Source organism: Otolemur garnettii, unplaced genomic scaffold, assembly GCF_000181295.1.
Source record: "Otolemur garnettii isolate 467f Iridium unplaced genomic scaffold, OtoGar3 scaffold00051, whole genome shotgun sequence".
Lineage (NCBI taxonomy): Eukaryota > Metazoa > Chordata > Mammalia > Primates > Galagidae > Otolemur > Otolemur garnettii.
The window spans coordinates 298402-319816 of NW_003852446.1; the positions used below are offsets into that span (position 1 = coordinate 298402).

At 36.3% G+C, this 21415-nt stretch overlaps 1 protein-coding gene across 5 annotated transcripts in view; it reads left to right on the forward strand.

Annotated features, from left to right (window-relative positions):
* Window positions 1–2915: 2915 nt before the first annotated feature.
* Window positions 2916–21415, forward strand: part of GLRA2 (glycine receptor alpha 2) — a 192475-nt gene continuing 173975 nt past the window's right edge. Inside the window, exons 1-4 of one of the 5 annotated variants that reach the window (XM_012806407.1) lie at window positions 2977–3143; window positions 3578–3755; window positions 4627–4851; window positions 5921–6054. Coding sequence is in view for 4 of the 5 variants with exons in the window: in XM_012806406.1 (XP_012661860.1) it covers window positions 3688–3755; window positions 5921–6054 (202 nt within the window). In the remaining variant the exon portion in view is untranslated. Of the gene's footprint in view, window positions 3144–3310; window positions 3756–4514; window positions 4852–5920; window positions 6055–21415 lie in introns of those variants that run through there. The other 4 variants (XM_012806406.1, XM_003791851.3, XM_003791850.3 and 1 more) reach the window with 4 other exon arrangements.

Here is a 21415-nt window from a genome sequence, read left to right on the forward strand (position 1 = left end):
GGTCAGGAAAGGCCTTCCTGAGGAAATAATACTTGAGCAGATATTATTGAAAAATAAGCTGGTGTTAACCAAAGATTGTTATTCCATGGGTTTAAGCAATATAGCAAGCATGAAGGCTTAAAACAAAAAGACTAGTATATCTAGAGGAGAAGAAATTAGGTAAGTAGGAGATAAGATGAAGGGCAACATACACCTGGTTAAGACCATATGGAACTTTTAGGTCATGGTAAGTTGGTTTCCTTATTTTACCAAAAGATCAACAAAGAGCCAAAGTGTTAACTAGCGGCTGTTACATAATCAAATTCTGATTTTGAACAATCCTTCTGGTTGCAGTATACAGAATGAAGTGGGAGAGTGTCAGCTGCTGGTCCAGGTAGAATAGTAAGGTGACTATTGCAGCAGTACAAGCTAAAGATAAGGATATCTCAAATGAGGTCATGAAGATTGAGATGGAGAGAAGTGGAAAGGCTTGGGAAATATTGGGGAGAAAAAAATCAATAGGGTTTGGTGAAGAACTGGATATAATAAATGATGGAGAGGGAGTGTTAGAGATGATGTCTTGGTCTTTAGTTGGTGACAGTGAAGCACGTGCAACAGAAAAAGAGCAGGATTTGAAGGAGTTATCAAAAGCTATATTTTGACATGAGGAGTTTGAGGAGCTTTTGAGACATACAATAGGAATTGTTTCAGAAACAGTTAGATGTATAGGTCTGTATAGAAACATATATTCATGTATGATTTGCATATAAGGATAACAGAAGTTATATTATCATAATATTGTCTAAGAGAGTATAGTGTGAGAAGAAGAGAGGACCTGGAATAAAGCCTTTAGGAAATACAACTGTTGTAGACCAGGTAGATAAGGATATATCTGCCAAAGAGAAAAAGTAGGAGATAAACCAGGCAGAGATTGCTGTGTCACCTGGTTAAAAGAGGAAAGTGCTTCAGGAAGAAAGAAAAGGCCAGTAACGTTAGGTACCATGGAAATGTCAAGTAAGATGACAACAGAAAAAAATGTCCTTTGGCCTTAGTTAAAAGAAATTCATTGGCAGACCTAGAGCTGTTTCTGCGGATTGACCAGGCTAAAAACCAAATTCAGGAAATTTGAGAAGTAAAATGAGGAGACTACACTAGATCCTCTCTAAGGTCCTTTACAATTCTAAAATAACCACATAATACCGTGATTTCTTGCTGCTGGCCAGTCTCCCTTTGTCACATGTTAACCTATTTATCCTATTCCTGGTTAATAAAATTACTCTTTTATTAAAAGAAATGATTTTCAAACACTGCGTTACTTTAAACATCGTTATAACCTTAAACAAATTAAGAGACAAATCATTCTCTTCTAGGTTTAAGTCTGTATTTTCTTTTGGAAAGAATCTTGAGCACAAAAACCCTTGTATGATTTTTCCATATACAACCAACTGAAGAAATATTTCCAGGAATTGATTTTATTTGTTTGGATCAAGACTGCAGGGCTAAAATCAGGTCTAGAGTTTCCATGTGGATGAATTTGGAAGTGAACAGATTTGAAGCTACAGTTCAGGGATGTCTCACACTACACCATACTGTTTTTCTTTTAAATTGAATCATTTTTTTCCCTAGGCTTTGAGAGTTAAGAAAACACATCCAAAGAATTGATTTTGTATGCAAGCAGAATGCTTGGTCACTGTTGCATTTCCTCTAAAAAGAGGTTCCTATATTTTCACTGTCATGGTGGAATAGAAATCTGATAAAATGGCATACAGACCCTTACTACACAAAGTGTGATCTGTGGACAGCAGCATTGACTTCAGCTAGAAGCTTGTTAGAAGCACAGAATCTCAGGCACCACCTCAAATCTACTGAATGAGAACCTGAATGTCAACAAGATCCTCAGGTGATTTACATTAACATTACAAGGTAAAAAGAACTTGAAAAATATTTTCTCAGAATGCACTTCTTATAAAAATACAGAATTTGTTGTTATTCTGCTATTAAATGTAAACTGATTGAAGGACAGGTTAGTCAATTATGAACTAAAAATTAATCATATTTTTCAGTGGAGTGTCAAGGTGACGAACAAGGTATATTTCACAAACAAAAGTAGGTTACTCACCCAGCTTATGGCAGGACATGCATTTTTAATTCCCCCTTGCCAGAAAATGCATGAACTATCTACCCTTCTTCGTTTGTATTAGTAATAATATTTGTAAATTTAATCTGAAACAGCAGAGTTACCTGTCATGCTTTTGTAGTAGGACTTAGAAACTTCCAATATTTTCTGTCTCTTTAGCCAATTTAGGAGAAAAACATCTACAATTTATTACATGACCCTTTCTGGTGATTAACATCTGGAATGGGTAGATGAAGTAAACTCCCAGTCTCGCTTTTTCTTGCTTCATTTCTAACATGGAGCCCTGTTCTAACCTTTAACCAGGGCAGGGAAAGGTTGCTACTGCCCCCTGCTGGCCCGTTGTCTTTTTGCCTGCTCTACAAATCTGTGACTTGAGAATGTTCAAGGATGTTCAGCCGCTGAAGAAAGCTCAGTGGAAGGGGCTCTCCCTAGTAGAGAAGAAGAGAGATATCCTTTGGAACATGTAGCTAAAAACACTCCAGAGGCGAGGAAGGCTTAAAGTGCTTCTAAAGTTCTCAATTATCAATCCTCATGAACCTTTTCTGCACACGGGCTTCTCTACGCCAAGGAGATGTCCCCTTCTTTTCAGCACAGGACTTCTCTTTCTGCCTCCAGCTTCCGTTGACAGGGAGTGAACTATCCACACTCCTATTACAATTTCAGTACTCTGAATGCTGTTCTCTGATTTTCCCCAATGTCCTATTCTCACACCTAAACCTTGTAGCCTTCTCCTTCTCTGCTTCAAACTCCCGTCCCGCCCACCGACAGACTAGCATTTCCAGAAGCTCAGACCCCAGGCTCCCTCGACCTCTCCGTCTCCCTGACTTCTGCTCTCCCCTTATCGTCATCACACCCCTCTCAGCACCCCCTTGCTGAACGGCCAGGTGGCCGGTCACTCTTTGCCTTTGACCAGCAGGCACGTCCCCTCTTGAATGCTTCTCCCCGACCCCCGCCCCAAGCGACTGAAAAAGGAAACATGCGCACTTCAGAGCTAGGAGCTGTCCGAGTGCTGAAATTTATAGGCTGGGTAAGATCACGTCTCCGTCTCTTTCCATAGCCCTCATTCCAGCACAGGATCTCGGCAATTTCCCCCTCTTCCTAACCCCCCGCCCCAACCCACTCCAGCGCGCAGAGTCCTTTCTTCTCTCTCATTTACAACTTTTTCTTAAAGAGAGAACATTTTCTAGGGAAAGGGGCTTTGCTAAACAGAAAGGATATAAAACAAAAGCCACAGCATGGCATTGTCACCAGCCCCCTTTGCATGGTGATGCGATTAAGGTAGCCGCATTTCCATTATTCAGGAAAAGCAGCTGGGGGATTCATCAGTTCTGAGGCTTTGTCTTTCCTGGGTTAACTCATGGTCCCGAGCCTCGGTTTAACCTGACCATGATTCCCAGGACTGGCACTTTTTGCTTTTTCTCAGCAAACTGTACAAACCCAAATCTCTTTTTGATTTTCAAGGAAACTAGATTCCTGCCAGATTTTGAGTCTGGACAATAAATAGATACTTTGTCCTAGCATCTTTCTGGAATCATTTCGGGATATTTTCCACAAGCATCACGGAAACAGGAATGAACCGGCAGCTAGTGAACATTTTGACAGCCTTGTTTGCATTTTTCATAGAGACAAACCACTTGAGGTAGGTAAAATGACTTTCTATGCTGATATTTGCCACATAAAAACTGTTTTTAAAAGAACATGTCATGCAATTGTTATCTTTTTTTTCTGTGCCCTAGACCATATTATTTTAATTTTATAGAAGAGAATTTGATTTCTTTTGTTCATTTAAAAAGCTTAATTATAGTGGGAGGGTAGAAAATTTTCACAAAAGCAAGTTTTATGATACATAGCTCCACGCTGTGCATTTCAACATGCATTTTCACAGCCAATGTGCTGTTACGGTAGTCTGATGAGTTGCATGCTCTTTACATTTCTACATAAGGGTGATATTTTTCTTTGAAATCATTCTGGAAGTCATTGAAAGAGATTATTGTGTGCAATGTTTTTCATATGATGGAACTGATAGGATTAATTTGTCAGGAGCATGCTCATTTTATGTAAAATATAACAGAACCCTTATTCTCAGCCAACTTGGTACTTCTATTATATTTCAACAACTAGAAACATACTATGAGGGCTACAATTCAGGAATTCTCTTGAAACATCAAAAATCTTTTTTTACTACTACATTCTACTGTTCAGTCTATTTAGAAATTGATTGCCTACCAAAATTTAACTTACATGACATCTTTACATTTATGTATGCATGAGAAATGAAGTCTGCATAATTAAAATAAGTGAAAAATCATTATTTTCACACTTACATTTTCTATATAAGTTACTAATTGTCAATCCAATTGATATCCCAACATATCAAATTATTACCAATAAGTGAAATAGTCATATAATGACAGAGGGTCTCAGACAGAATAAAGACAGGAGATTCTCATACAACAAAGTGTAGAATGCTTCATTTAATTTTCACCAAATTTTGTGGTATTTTTTTACAGAACCAAGAGAAATGGAACACATAGCAGTCATGCTATCATGCTATGAATACTGGGAAAACCCACTATGTTCCTTTCAGGTTTACACCTCCTACTATGATTAAGAAAAAATATAGGCTGTGTTTTATTAGAATCATCATCCTTAACCATCATCATCATCCTCATCACCATCACAACCATCATAATCAAATAATACTTGATTAATCAGATGAATCTACATATGGGAATGTGAGTATTTCTGAATGATTGTGTCAATTTTTAACTCCTACCAAATGTTTATATCATCTTTGCACTTATTTTAAAGACCCTTCTTTGAAAAACTGACAAGAATGTGGTTTTTTCTTAGTGACAGAATTAACAAGGCTATTAGTTAAACTATTGAAGACAAAGCATGTAAAATATATACTTTAGGGAAGAAATTAACATTTAATCAACCACTATGCATTGTGAAAGAATTTATTTTGCTACAAACCAAATAGGTTCTTTTTATAAGCTCTTTATTCCTTTTAACAGGAAAATGAAATTTAAAAAATTTTTCCAATCAACTTTTAGTGCTTTTGATAATGGAAAAGACAAAATTATTTAGAGGTGGTTTTTCATTAATACTTTGTTGGAGTCAACAATTTGAAAGCTCACATATAAGTAACAATTGAAATAATACAAATACCAGACATGCTCATTGTTGACCTATTTTAAAATGAAGTTTAATTTCCAAGTGAAGGTTCTCTTTTAGAAATCATGTTGAAGAATATTAATAGTTAATAGCTGGTTTAGAATCTAGCAGGTGAGAAAATAAGCAATGGGATAGTTAGTTGCACTGTTTACTTTGTTCTGCTCATCTATTACATATTTCTTATAGAAGATACAGGAATTATATTTAGGGCTGAAATGCTGGAATAATATTTTTAAATTCACGGGGAAAGGATTTTAAGGCAATTACGTGAATTTAAAAAATTATTATCTCACTTCTCAATAACTCTAAAAAGAACTAATTTTAACTACCTATCCATAAAATCTATAACCTAAAGCTATGTACATTGTCTCATCTCAAACATCTTATGGTTAAAGTTTGGAATCTTAGGAGATATGACTCAGGATTTATACTTCTCATCATTCTAAGTTAACTTTAGACTATATACAAGATCAGAAGTTGACCAAAGACGTTATATTTTTCTATTTTTCTTCTTATTAACATTGCAAATATCTTTCCTAAAATGTAATGTTAAACATTCTGTGAGCATTAGTTCTCAAGGGATGAGGATGAAATTATTGTTAAAAGAGTCAATGATATGTTTAGGACTGCTTACTGCAAAGACCATGACTCCAGGTCTGGAAAACAACCTTCGCAGACCCTATCTCCTTCAGATTTCTTGGACAAATTAATGGGAAGGACATCAGGATATGATGCAAGAATCAGGCCAAATTTTAAGGGTAAGTTCCACTCAAACTTACGTTAAGCTTTTGAGAAATAATCTAGATATTTAAACAGTTTACTCTGAGAAACATTTTCATGGCTATTTATTATAAAAAGAAACGATAGGAATATTTATTTTATTTTGGCATTCTCTTGAATTAGTAATTTAAATATCTTAAATTTTACCTTTCACTTGTCACATCTGAAAACTTTCCCAGTTTGTGTTTTATTCCACAAAACAAAAGTAACGTCAGAGATTATTGTCACAGTTATTATGTTTCTCTTAAGTGAGAGTGTGGCTGAAAGTGAATACCAGATCAAGTGATGGACTTGACTTGCATGAACATCCACCAGAATGCATGAAAGATTCAAAGATTACACAAAAGTCATTGGTTTTGCTTTTAAAATTCTACATATGTGCTCATTTCAGCAGCACATAAATAGCTACATAAAGGTAGAATTTAATTCTCAGTGTAAAACATGGCATTTTACACACTTTCAAGGCCTCTAATTTTTAGACTTTGTCAGAAGAGGCTCTCCTTTAATACATCAGAAATTTTAAGTTTCCCCTTGTTTAACCTTTCTAATTGTGTATTTAAAATTATTTATCTGAAATTATCAAAGAAGATCGTAGAATTGTAAAGTACACAAGTCAAAGATGGTTGATACTTTCTTTGTTCAATTAGAAGCAAACCAAAGAGTTTTGTGTTTTTGTTTATTTAACATTACAAAAATGTAGTTAATAGTATCTAAAAATATATTTTTAATCTATTTGGGGTTTTCTTATTCTGAATATGGAAAAACAGTAATAAGAGAGAACAATTAATAATTATTTTGATGCTTTAGTTTTTAAATACATATTTTAAATGACAATTGACTTCCATTTTGTAATTGAATTTAACATAATAAATTTTAAAGTGTTTATAATATTTTAAAAAGGGTAAACTTATGTTTTATACTATTATGTAGTACTTCATTCATTGCTTTGGTTTTTCTTATTACCAATGTAATTACATTACTTTTTTTCAGTTTTAACTTCTATTATTGGTAAATATAAGCATGAAAACTAAATTCTAGATTCATTTATTTGTTAAATGCTACACCTCTGAATATACCCTGTTATGGGCACGTTTTATTTTTAAAAGTCGGAATTTTAGCGAAACAAGTGTTTTGGATTTATAGAATATTTCTAAAAGAGACAACTGAACTAAGTTCTGAGTTCATTTTTCTGAGAAAAAACCTTCACAATCATCCCATTTCTTATTAATTCTGTGATTATTGCTTTGAAAGTCAATTTTTGAAATAAAATCTTATGAGTAATGGTCCATAAGCAAGCTTTCAGTGCATTTATTCACTTAGCCATTGAACACCTTTTGAGTCTGGACTATATGCAAAATACGAACTGCTGGGTACTTTAGAAAGTTGAGAGATAAAACATGTTTGGGTGCTCCCATCAAAAATTTTAGGACAGAGAAAGATATTACATAAATATGTACAGTATTAGATAGAAATAGGTAAGTGTCATTAAGAAGTATAGATAAATTGCTGCAGGATTCTAACAAATGCTTAATTTTCTATTAAGCTATTCATAGTAAGCTTTAAAAATCAGGTTAAGAGATGGGAAATTGTTACAAGTTTATGAGCATCTTGTTTTATAGCAGTTGTTACTTATTCCTTTGTAGAAATGGTTTTCAAAAGGGCAGAAAAGTGCAAAGGCTGACAAAATAAACGCCCTTGTTGCTATTGCTACTTTAAGCGACCACATAGAATGAACTACCGTTTCCACAGTTTTTTTTTCCCCCTAGTTCTTCTGGGATGTCACCCTTTGGAAATGACATTTATCATGTTTCTAAAGAATTTGTGATTTATCTACAATTTAAAGCCTAAGTAACAGGATATTTTAATGACATAAAAAAATGTAGTGGATATCACTTAAGACTCTAAAATTAATGGACTTCACTGAGTTTTGTTTCCTTCTGCCTTTAACTCTGCACTTCAATGAACACTGCTATCCTTCCGTAAACCTTATTTACATAGGCAATTTATGTCAGATCAATTACATGATATGTCTCAAAGTTCTCTTCATTCTGAGGAGCTTGGTTTTCCTGGACATAAAACATTACCTATTTTTTCAGACTATAGTAATTTCCCCTTCCTTGGTCTTCTCATGGAACTTTGTATGTCTAATATGATCCTTTGCATATTTATGTTTTATCAGTCTACCCCTACACTGCATCTGAGAAGGCAGGGAAATACCCTAGTTTATAAATACATGAGTAAAATATTGGTAGAGTAAAGAAAAGAAGTCATCTTTTTCTCCAAGATGAGGAAATAAAGACAGAGAGGGAAATGCAGATCAGTTATGTTGATTAGTGCTTCCAATTAGTTGTAGTAGAAGATGAGGGTGGGAACTTTTGAGGGACCAACTAGCAGTCACAGTGGCAAGTAAAGATGATCTTAGATGAGGTGAAAATACAGAAATAATGAAGAACTTGTAACACTGTGGAGATTAAATGAAACACTACAGTACTTACTATAGTTGATTTAGCAATATGTCAGTAAGAAATTTTATATAGTACATAGAAATGAAGGGTGATTAGGAAATGTGATTGCATATAGAACAGTGACAGGCTACCTGTAAATGCCAAAAGGCAAATTGACTATGATAACAATAAATAAAATGATCATGATTAACAGTGATTAATAAGAACACATAAGGTCAAAGTTTGACCCCAAATAAAACCAAGAGCCAAATATGGGACCTTGAGTTATGGGGAATGATTAGTCCAGAAGTCTTATTAAATATTAGCATATTTCTTTGTTTTCCTTGCTGCTATGCAATGGTATGGGAAAAAGAAATGCATATGCATAATTTTTCTTATTGGAAAGAAGTTTTCCTACATACTTTCAAGTCAGTAAAATACTGCATGTCTATTCCATATCCCTAATGGGCTCTGAAAGATGTCATAATGGGCATATATACAAGAAGGAAGATGGATGTAAGCTAGAAAAGGGAACCAGAAATGATTCAGACTTAGTCTCTGTAATTGAGAGACATTCTTAGAAACTATAGGAAAAAAATAGATTTTCTGATGTGCTGAAGCACAAGTGTATAAACAAAGTTGTGAGTCAGAGTTGCCAATTGAATTCCATCTATAAGATACATAGAGACCTGGGTCAGATCTTGTTAAAACATAAACTTTCAAAATCTTCAGTTCAGATGAAAACACAAGCTATGTCCATTCACAATTACCTGGTTCTGAAACCATGGTAAATGTTGATTCTGTATCAACGGAGGAGCCTCTTTCCCCACTTGGGTAATTTGACTCATTTTCTCTTGATTTATCATGGTGTTATTCCATCATCCTATCAGATATTCCTTTGTCAGTATTATTGTATTTTGAAAATGCCACTTTAAACATTAAGCTTTTGATGGAATGCTCAAACCTGAGCAAAATGAATTAGTTCTGTTTCTCTCTCTTTGAAATGAAGCCTTTATCTATTTTAATGAAATTTTCTTTGAAAATAAAATTAACTTGGAGTTATATCCTAATTTTCATCCCAATGTGAATAAATACGTTCCACCATGGTATTCTTTCTGGGATAGGATCTAGAATAGATAATGTCAGGAGATAATTATTCACTTCACTTCTTTGTGCACACCATGCATGTTAATTTTTATTCCACGTCTGTAGACCCAAGTTTGGAAGTGTGACATGTGACACTGAAATGTATGTTTGCATGAAATTTGTTTTCCTGCAATTTCCAATGAGTTAGCAGCTGGAGAGGTGTTTCAGTATAAGTAGGACCAGATCTACTTCCATGAAACTAGAGGTCTTCAGATTTTGCTCCTTGGAGATGATCCCGTCTGTAGAAAAATTACTTTTCTCTGCTCAAGTTCAATTGTTGTGAATATCAACCCCAGTAAGAGGGGCCCTTGAGCACAAACGTCCAGCAGGGTCACTTGGAAAGGGTGCTTCTCTCAGTTAGTGATAATGCAGCCCCAGTATATTTATTTATTTATTTATTTATGTTTGAGACAGAGTCTTACTCTGTTACCCCAGGCCAGAGTGCCATGGCATCAGCCTAGCTCACAGTAAACTCAAACTCCTGGGTTCAAGCAATCCTCCTGCCTCAGCCTCCCAAATAGCTGAGACTACAGGTGCCTCCACAACACCCAGCTAATTTTTCTACTTTTAGTAAAGATGGGGCTCACTCTCACTCAGGCTGGCTGCAAACTCCTGAGCTCACGTGATTCTCTTGCCTCAGCCTCCCAGAGTTCTAGAATTACAGACATGAGCCCAGCTTGAACATTTCTTTAATCACCCTGGTTGATGTGGGCATCGGACATTACTATGGATCCTGAGAAAGAGAAGCAATGCTTGAAAGTACTAGAAGCATTAGACTTGAGTGCAAAAAGTAGCAGAAGCCTTCCAGCACCTAAAACACAAAGCCACCATCATGCTGAGATTGTGGTTTTCTTAGGAACTGCAGAAAGTAATTGGCTAAATTGCAAATTACCTTGGTAGTGATTATGGAATTATCTGGATTATCCATTGGATAGTCACCTTCTTCATGGAAATATTCCTATCATCTTTAAATTTTAGGTCTCTCTTAATTAATCAAAAGCCTTGAGGTAAATCACTCCTAAACTGTTCAGGTGAAGAAAAAGCTCTAATGGAACCAAGCCTCTGTTGAAATATAGGAGAGTCATTGTTAAGAAGTACACAGAAAAATGGGTTTTGGGGTTTCTGCAAACATCAAGCATGAGTCAGAATTGTCAACTGTAAAAATGTTTAAAGGATATAAATACAGAATATGATTGTTTGAGATACTATGTTTTAGTTATAAAAACAGCAACCATTTTAACTGGCCCCACTTGCAAAATAGTTGGCCCTCCTATTATATAAAAATTGTTCTTGGCTGAACACATGGGCTATGGCTATCAGTGGGGACCATTCATTAAAGAAACTAGAAGACAGATAACAGAACAGAAAGAAGGAAATAGAAATCTATGACTGAAAGGAAGAATGGATTTATTTTATAATAAATTATGATAGAATTACTTTGCAAAGTACATATACTATGCTTATATATCCACCTTTCAAACTACATGTATATGAGGACAATGTGTACATAGTATGTCTATGTAGATACATATACTGTGTTCATATATGCAACAGAGTATCTCTGAAAGATACACAAGAAAGTGGAAACATCAGTTACCTCTGAGAAAGAGGACTAGATGCCAGGGTGAGAGAGGTAAGAGGAAAATTTACTTTTTCTGCATGCTTCTTGAATGATGATCATCAAATGTATTTCCAGTTCAATGGGGGATTTAATTGTTAATACTTGTAGAGTGGTAAAGTCCAAGGGAGCTCTTTTCTTGGGTAGCATGGTCCATGGTTGCAGTTAGAGTCAGGGTTACTCTTACTGTAAGTACACTAACACACACGTGACCTGATTTCAATAAGGCTCAAAAAGCCCCTGTCCAATATACTTCCCCAACCTAGCTTGCTACTATAATAATGACTAAAATTAAAGCATTGTTGCTTCTGTCCTTGGGTTAAAGATTTTAATTCATATTAAAACCATGGGATGGAAATGACAGCAAGCCTAATCGGTCACTCCATCAACTGAGAGCATTTGGCTCTAGTCCTACGTTAGGTGAGAATGTAAGGCTCCCAGGCATTTTAGAATAAGACAATAGGAAATAAAAATGGGAAGAAAAGGTTATTGGGGAAAAAAGGCTGAGAGTTATAAAGGAAAAGTTATACAGCTGTGTTCAGGGATGATGTTGATGAAGATTTTTGAACATCCAAAATCCATTGGTTGCGTCACAGTTTATTTTAGCTTTTGTGTGCCGTATGAACCAAATAACACATTTGTACATATTAGACTCCTATTATGGGCTCACAGGTGTTTTTCAGGGATCTGAAGTGGCATCAAAAGGGCATTCACAGCATTCTCATGCATTCTGGCAAAGCATATCAAGTTCATCGGTCATTACATGGTGACAGGGTATTATAGTGGAAAGAGCCCTGAACTTGGATCCACAAGGCGTAGGTTCATGTCCTGGTTCAGACATTTTCGAGAAAAGGTGGGCGGCACCTGTGGCTCAAAGGAGTAGGGTGTCGGCCCCATATACCAGAGGTGGTGGGTTCAAACCCAGCCCTGGCCAAAAAAAAAAAAAAGAGAGAAAAGGTGTATTTACCTATCCATGCTTCAGGTTTTCTTCTGCTTTTACCAAACTCATTTGTTTTTTTCTGAGGATCAAATGAGATCATGTATGTGAATGATTTTTTTTTTTCAATTATTAAGATAATTACTAACAATTTGAATTACTATTACCAGCCCCCCATTTCTCTTTTACAGCCAACACTTACTATGTATGTCAAAGTTTGCCCTTCCTGGTGTTTGGGTCCTCATGATTGTTTGACTTTCTAAATGGAAAGAAACAAGCCATAGAATTCTGGCAACTTAGATTCTTACTAGAATAATCATAATAATGAAGATGTCATATGTCTCAGCTGGTTTTCCTTCTATTAGTTCAATTGGAAGATTTCCAACTTGAAAGGGCTATTTCATATTCTTAAATAAGAAATAAAGAGGGGGGAAAGGTGGTGCCTGTGGCTCAGTGGATAGGGTGCCGGCCCCATATACCGAGGGTGGCAGATTCAAACCCTGCCCCGGCCGAAGTGCAACAACAACAACAAAATAGCTGGGTATTGTGGCAGGTGCCTTTAGTCCCAGCTACTCGGGAGGCTGAGGCAAGAGAATCACCTAAGCCCAAGAGCTCAAGGTTGCTGTGAGCTGTGACTGCACAGCACTCTACCGAGGGTGACAAAGTGAGACTCTGTCTCTAAAATTAAAAAAAAAAAAAAAAAGAAAAAAGGAATAAAGAGGGGAGCTATTTGTGGAAAGAAATTACCTTTAACCATTCAGATCCTATCCCTGGTTATTTTAAAATAAACTAAGTAAAAAATACAGAATAAATTTCCTCCTAGAAAGGAGGACCCTAAAAATATAACTGAAGATAATATGGCTGTCATTTCTGATGTTTTTCCTTTTCTAGTTACTGTAGTTGCAAGGTTCATTACACAAAAGTACTAAATTGATTCCTTATTTTAGAATAAGTATTTAAAAGAGTGTTTGGTCTTTGTAACATGCAGGTTAAGAGGACCAGAAATGGAAGCCCATAATTTAGTCTTTGAAAAAGTATTGCATTGCTCCTTGGTTGATTTTGGGTAACCCTATGTCCTTAATAGAGTTTTATAGACCTTGCTGGCCCTCCTAATCCTGAGGATGATTTGGTCCATTTTGCTGATAATCTGACAGTTCACTTTTTTTTTTTTTTTTTTGCAGTTTTTAGCCAGGGCTGGGTTTGAACCTGCCACTTCTGGTATATGGGGCTGGTGCCCTACTCCTTTGAGCCACAGGTGCCACTCTGAGAGTTCACTTTTTAAAAACATAATGGCATCACCATATGGGTATCTTGGTACTTAACGAACATACAGTATAATGTGTCCAGTCAGAGCAGTTAAGTTTAGAATAATAAAAAAAAGTCATTAGCTTGTTCTTTATGGTGTTGGATCTTTTTCTTGGTGTGTTGGATGAGATTCTTTTGGAATAAGGTCTTAAAAATGGTAATCTATCTGATCAAGCCTTGTAACAAGGTCTTTGGCAGGATTCTGGGGTGCCCTTAGCGCTAATGTCTAAAAGGCCATCCTGACCGTGGCATGCAACATTTGCTCATTGACTTTTTTCCTGAGTGGGCTATGCTGAACACTTGTGACTGATTACAGATACTTTTAGCCATGTGAAAGGAAGGGTATAAGAAAAAGGTATAAGTCTCTAAATGGAATTCTGAAGTGTACAGGACATTTAAGAACGAAGTCACTAGGTTACCCTTTGAAGTATAGTCTGGCTAGCCAACCAAGGTGGTCATGAGGCAAATACAAGAGGGAAGCTGGACCCTTTCTCTGTCTTATGCTCTGGCTTGAACATGAATACACCAAGTGGTGACTCTGTACACTCATCCAAGAAGGCAAAAGAAAAAAAATATGAAAATCCCCTAAGTACTTATATATGGGGCTTTATAAGTCTTGTTTTCTATTTTTTTTCTTTTTTACTGATAGGTGTGGAACATATTTTCTTGAGGAGGGAAAAGCCATACTTGCCTATGCATTGTCAAAGCAACAGAATAAATTTACGGCAAGGGAGCATATGTGTTCCCTAGGCAGAAAAATTACATGTAAAAGTTTTACATCTTATATTTGAATCTAAACACACAGTTCACACTCTTAATTCCTTTAATAAATAATTAATGAGTAGTTACTATGTGCCAGGCACCATGTTATGTGCTAAGTATACGGTGGTAAATAGAAATGTAAGCTTTTAAATGTCAGTTCTCACTACTATCTTGCTTCAGTAAAAATTGGAATATCATTTGTAAGCTGAATTACAAATTAACTTTACAGATAAGCGATGGGATGCTCTAACTGGGTGTGAGAGAAAAACCAACCTGTAAAGGGAGAGTGTAGTACTCTGGGACTATCAGCATTAGACCTGAAGAAGCAAGGGAGGGAGTGGTTACCAGAACCTAGTGAGGGCAGCTATATAGAGAGGCCACCTAATGGAACCTGTAGATCAATATAGTCAATCTGCGCTTTCCTAGCTGGAAGTGAGCCTGGGAAGAAATAGCCTGACCTCCCTCCCATCCTGCTTTCCATTCTCCTATGGGCCTTTCATTGGCCAAGTCTAACTAGAAGTCGAAGAGCACAAGAGCGCTGTAATGCATACCCTGAAGGTTAGCTCCCCTGGATACAGAGAAGAATAGAAAAAGAAGACACTATCTCTGGGGGGAGGCATGGATGATAAACAGCAGAAATGTCAACTTATGAACAAACTCACCTCTCAACCTTCAGGTGGTCAAGTAGACATTTCCAACACTAATGACAAATTTAGTGAGCCTTCCTTTGTCAATCTGAAGAAAGAAGGAAGTGAGAAAGGGATACCATTTGGATATATTATTTCAATAGATAAATGCTACCTCCAAAAGTAGAGAAGAGAAAGAAATATAGTGTTATGTAATAGTTCTGAGTCCAAAAGAGAAAATTAGAAAAGCACAACCAACAGACTGGTGTACATGCATGTACACAGGGGGCAGAGGGGAGAGGAGGGCTACAGAGAGATGAGAAGAGAGAGAAAGAGCAGTGTGTGTTTCCAGGAAATAGTGAGTTCTGGGAATAGTCAGTTGCTCATTACCCACTCCTTGACTGGTTTGATTACCGCACCTGAAATACGGCTACTGATTGTGGCAATTCTGCTACATTAGGAAAATCCCCAGAACCACTTTACCACACAGTTTTTCTTTCATTTTTAAAACCCAAGTGTACAGAGAAGATAATATCATCTATCTGTTTCTGATTTATTTACATTTAAATACTTCAAGATGTTGATTTCTAAGAACTATTTCATGACCCACAAGGCAGTTGAGATTTCTTCTATTAGGGTTTCTCTTAGAAAAAGCATTTTTGCCTCCTCCTCCCAAAATGTATTCAACAAACAAGGGTTCTGTTTATTTAGCTTTGAACATTGGAGTCTCTGAAAAGCGAGTGATGCACGCATTTGGCAAATCACACTTTAACAACTCAAGTTAGATAATGTGATACAGGATGACTCATAAATATACTGTATGATACTCACAGTGGATTTCTTGAATTCTACTTCTACCTTTGAATTAACTCTGGTTTTACAGCATAAGCTTTGAATATAGTATGCCAAATCAAAAGATTTAGGATTTAGTATTAAAACAAATTAGCAACCAACCAGATGTATTTCTTTTCTTTCTTTCTTTCTTTTTTTTTTTTTTTGAGGCATTTTGGCCGAGGCCGAGTTTGAACCTGCCACCCTCAGCATATGGGGCTGGTGCCCCACCCACTGAGCCACAGGTGCCACTCCCAGATGTATTTCTTAAACCATGTTTTCCAGAGCACTTGCTTCATTCAGAGCTATCTGAGAGTCTTGCTGAAAGGGCACATCCTGAGCCCCACACCTCTCCAGTGGTACTACTGAAGAATCTTTGCATGATGAGATCTTGGAATATTAATTTAACAAATGCATTATTCTCCACAAGTTAAGAACTATAAGATTAGAATGAGAATTTTTTGCCCTGTATCTGTATACTTCTCCATAATATCTTTTCCCAAGATACTGGTGCCCATACTGCCTTACCAAATGAAGGTGGGGGGAAATCTAAACTGAGACTGAGTTAAAACCAAAGCCTGGTTTTAACTTTCCTTTTAAAAGCTGTTACCTGGAGCATTCTATCTAACCAATCTTGAGGTTGATTCACTCTTGTCATCTCCAAAATAAAGGACTTAGGCAAAGATGTCTCTCTATGCCCCTTCCAACTTTAATAGGCCCTGGTCCTAATAGTTTAAATTAATATCTTTGGGTATATCCTTTTGTAGATTATTGATTAACCCACAAAAGAGCTTGGATCCATCCAATCTTCCTAGAGAAAAAAGTCTCTTCTCTGGGCAATTATAAATTCTATTCAGAAGTTTTTGCAGTTGTTCCTATCTTATTTTAATTTCCAAGATTTTAAGGGTGGTCATTTTTCCCTAGGAAGACTCTGGAAACTTATGAGTAGGGCAATGAGAAATGAGCCATTTATAATTTTTGCCTTGCATTTGGCTCGGAGGTAGCAAATTCATGTGCAGAGGCTGCTTCTGGGAAAAGTAGCTACCATTTCTCTATAGCTCAACATCTGGCCAAAGATGTCTCTCAAAATACTAGTCCTATGACATGTTCTCCGCTATAAGTTTTTAAATGTAAAATAAGTATGGGAAATTCTAAAAAACGTCTTCTGAGATAGACCTAATATCCATTAGCAGATTAAAAGTTTTAAGAAAGCATGCAGTAAAAATGCACAATAAATATTTTAAAAAGTTTTTTACGCAGAGGCTTGCCCTATACTCATTTGATCACAGATACCTTATAGTGAGTAATATCTTAATACAGTGGGGATTTCCAGCACATGCTTTTTGGGTGGCACTTTCAAACTACAGCACCGATTAAGGGTTGGCAGTCTTAGATACACTGGTTCTTGAAGAGAAACTGAGTTAAGATTAACTATAAAGAAGTTATTTGGGCACGCACATGGTTTGTTTATTTTATCTTCAAATTTTGTTTTGTATAGGCTGGTTGCCAGACTCAGATACCTTGTAGAAGTAACGGAATACAAGCAAGAGGATACTATTTTCTCCAGGAGTCTGAGATCTGCTTTCCGAATGAAGTATACAGTGTCTTCCTAAAAATATGAAAATTTAAAATACCATTCCCATTTGATAGGAAAGGTCACATATATCTAGTGCCATACTTTGTGAACAGGAAGCCTTGGCACTGAAAGTCTCACTTTTTCCCTGGAGGATTTTAAAAATAGATAAATGCTACTCTACCTGTTCTTCCCAAAATTGAAGCCACAGTTTGTTAGCAAGGTTATTATACCATTCAGTATTTATTTTCTCTAGCAATTCACATTTCATTTCCTTTAATTAGTGGCCACTCTGTGACCACTGGTATTCTTTTTTTTTTTTTTCTCTTGAAACAGTGTCCATCTGTTGCCCTAGGTAGAGTGCCTTAGTGTCATTGTAGCTCACGACAACCTCAAACTCCTGGACTCAAGCAATCTTCTTGCCTCAACCTCCCAAGCAGCTAAGACTACAGTCATGTGCCTCCACACCCAGATAGTTTTTCTATTTTCCTTTCTTTTTTTTTTAGTAGAGCCAAGGTCTCATTCTTGCTGAGGCTGGTCTAGAACCCCTGAGCTCAAGTAATCCACCCACTTTAGCCTGCCAGAGTTCTAGGATTATAGGTCTGAGCCACCGCACCCACCACCAATAGTATTCTTGACCTGATCTTGATCAAACTAATCCTATATTATCAGACATATTTTCTCTAGCTCTTTAAAAATAAGAGAATTATGCATAGTCCAGGATACACATTTCTTTTATTTCCCCCAAGTTTCTGAGACTCACGTTTGTTTATCATGCATATAAGCCTTATTTAAGTGCATCCTTTAATCAAATATTCTGAGCAAATATTCCCACACTTAAAAACCCAGCAGGTGGCTTCCTGTTCCATGGATTTCCTGAATGCCAACCAAGTTTATAACATGCAAGGCTTTCAGCAAGGTGTATGAATATGTGACTTGGGGCAAATATTCTGAAATCCATTAAGAAAAAGATTTTCTCAGCAAGACAAAACACTTATCTTCAAAGAGAAAATTCTACAATTCTACTTGTCAACCAGACTTTGCAAATAGAATAATTACATACATGTTTTATTTCCTGCCTATTTTTGAAACTAGTTTTGCTAAGGGCTCCCAGGTATAGAGTCTTCCACATCACCCCAACCCCCAATTCAGTTCTTTTAAGAGGAGCCAATGTACAATTAACAGCATTGCATCTTCAGTGAAGGAAGCTTTGTGTAGCTCAACGGAAGTGGATTGACACGTGAAGCTTTCATGATTGAGTTGTGCCTTTACTGTGGGGCCACTTTCATTTCCCCACAGATTGAAAAGAATATAATTATTATATAAGAATTATTATATAAGAATTCGTCTCTCCTGACAATAGGTGCCATAATAAACTGTGCATACAGAAGCAAGCAGGTACTCTCTCAGTGTCAAACTTTTCATATAAATACCAGACTAAATTATCTGCTTCACCAGCAGAGTAAAGCACTTGAAAGTATTAACAAAAAGTGTCCATCAGTGACATCATGTAATATGACATATATATTGGAGAATGACACCTTTGAAAAAAGTTATTGACTTCTGAGGGCTGATGTAGCAGGTGCAAAGAAGGCAAAGAAATATAGAGTGGATAAAAAATAGATCCTAAAGGAAAGCTAAGATCAGAAATAAACGCTTGTACTTTTTTTAGAAAATCCATAGTGCAGCTGCTCTGGGGTGTCTGATTGGCTATATCTTTATCTGAATGCACAGAAAAAGCAAGCTAAGCTGTCACCCAAGGAAGTGCAGAACTCAAAATATTGGTACTCTCCATGGTCTAGGCTTCTGGGCCTTCTCATCTCTTTTGGATCAAGTCCATTTATACTTGCACATGGCTTATAAGGGTCTTCATGGTTAGGTGCTTTACTACATCTGTCTAAGGTTGAGCTCCCAAGAAGTAGACCCTGTGTTCAAGGATGTATTAAGGACAAGCAACTAGGGGAGACATATAAAAGGGTAAGAAAATTAGAAAAGGAAGGAGGAAAGTCAAGTAAGTATGTATCTTAGACAGAGTCCAACAGAGGATATCTCAGAGTTGTCTTTACTAGAAGTGGGAGCTGGATTTTCATATTCCTGTCTGTGTCAGTTATTGTTTAAGGACTGCCCTCAGGGTGTGTGTGTGGGAGTGTCCCAGATACTTCTAGCTCTTCTTGTGCAGGACAGTTAAGCTCTGGTAGCCCCAGTACAGTCCTCTGTGAAAGACTATAGGTGCTAAATATTGGGAGCAAAAGCACACTGAGGTGGGAAGCATAAAATGGTGCATGGAATCCAAGGAACTGGGTGGAACATCAGTACTATCCATTTCAACATCTTCATTCCACATCTCTAGCCATGCCCTCCTGCTCTATGTTCCAGTCTCAGTGCCCTGTTTCCTGTTCCTCAAATCTTTTATTTAATTATTTATCATTTTCTTTTACCATTCCTGCCTTTCCATCAGCCTGCCATCTACTGCTACTTCAGACCTCAGCTTTGATATCATTTCCTCTAGAAAGTCTCTCTTGAACTACTAAGTCTATCCTCTCCTAACTGTTCAGTCTACAATCTATTTTGTGATTAGCCATGTCTCCTCCTATTTCTGTCCTAGCCTAGTTCAAGAAGGCCAAGATTGAGATTATCTCATTCTCCAACACATGACAGAAGGTAGGCAGTCAATAAACATGTATCAAATGAATAAAAAAATTGATAATACCAATCTTTAATCCCAGAACCTGTACCAATACAATTGAACTAAAATATTAAATTATTATCTGCTATTTATAACTCATTTAAAATACTGAAGTACAGCATTTTGTTTTTCTGGAGAAAAAGCTTATACCTCCCTATGTGTTATCTCATTTGACTCCTTACCACATTTCCCTGAATAAAAAACAGTTGAAATTTTGCATATCATTCTTGTTATTTAGGGGGAAGTTATTTCGCTAACAGATAGGACTTAGGCCAACACTACCTTTCTTGATACAGAAAGCCTAGGATGGAGAAGAGTATATAACAGGTCATTAAAAAATGAGGACAAAGATTCTACTACCACTTGCTACTTTATTAAATGTATTTTTAACATAGCTTCTCCCCTTTCTATTATAGGTTGAATCTAATTTATCTAGGAAGCCCCAGGCTTTTATGTGCTTCCTGTCTATGTAGGAGATTAATAAATATTTAATGTTGATTATACATTTATTCACATGTAGACATACAAAGATTGTCCAGAAAGTATCTAGTCATGTACTATGAAAAATAGAGACATACATGGCTGGATACTTTCCAGACAGCCTTCATATATCATGCAATTGTTATGTATGTGGCACTGTGCTGGGTGTCAAGAAGACGACAATTAAAAGGAGATTTGTTAACTTGCCTGCATTATAATGTACAACTTTACTATTCTACCTCCTTCTCTTTACCATTATTCAAGGTCCCATTTATAAAAAAATTTATTTTCCATGCACAATACTGAATGGGGATGAATGGTGGCATGTGAGTTACCTAAGTAGAACTTGTTGGCCTAAGGCCACTCTCCTACTCAATGTCTACAGGGTTTAATAAATAAAACCAAAGGTGCAAATAATATTCATTGCTAAAACTGAATATACCTGAATTGCCAAAAAGTTATGACTGCTCAAGTAATGTCAGGTTCACCTCATGGTTTTACCCCTTACCTCCTCCTAACCAGTGAGCTTGTGGTTAAGTTTTCCCTAAAGTTCTCCTTTTGAGCCTCATATTCTAGTGTTATAAAGAAATTAAAGAGTAGTTTTCAAGGTGCAGGATTCTTCCACATTATGAAGTAATGAACCCAAAATTGTTATAAAATATTAGGAGGTCCAACTAAGGTATTCACTAATGGTGATGAGCTGTAATTTTTTTATTGAGCGATAATAATAATAAAGCAAAAAAGTAACATTCACATTGTCAAATAAGAGTATATCTATGATAAAATGCTTTGACTCTGAGGTTCAGTATGGAGTCATCAGTTAACTTCTTATTATTTTATTTCCAAAGTCTCAAAAAATAGACAACTAATATTTATAAATAAAAATAAAAGATAATTTCAAAAAACAGATCATACCAAATCTTATAGACAA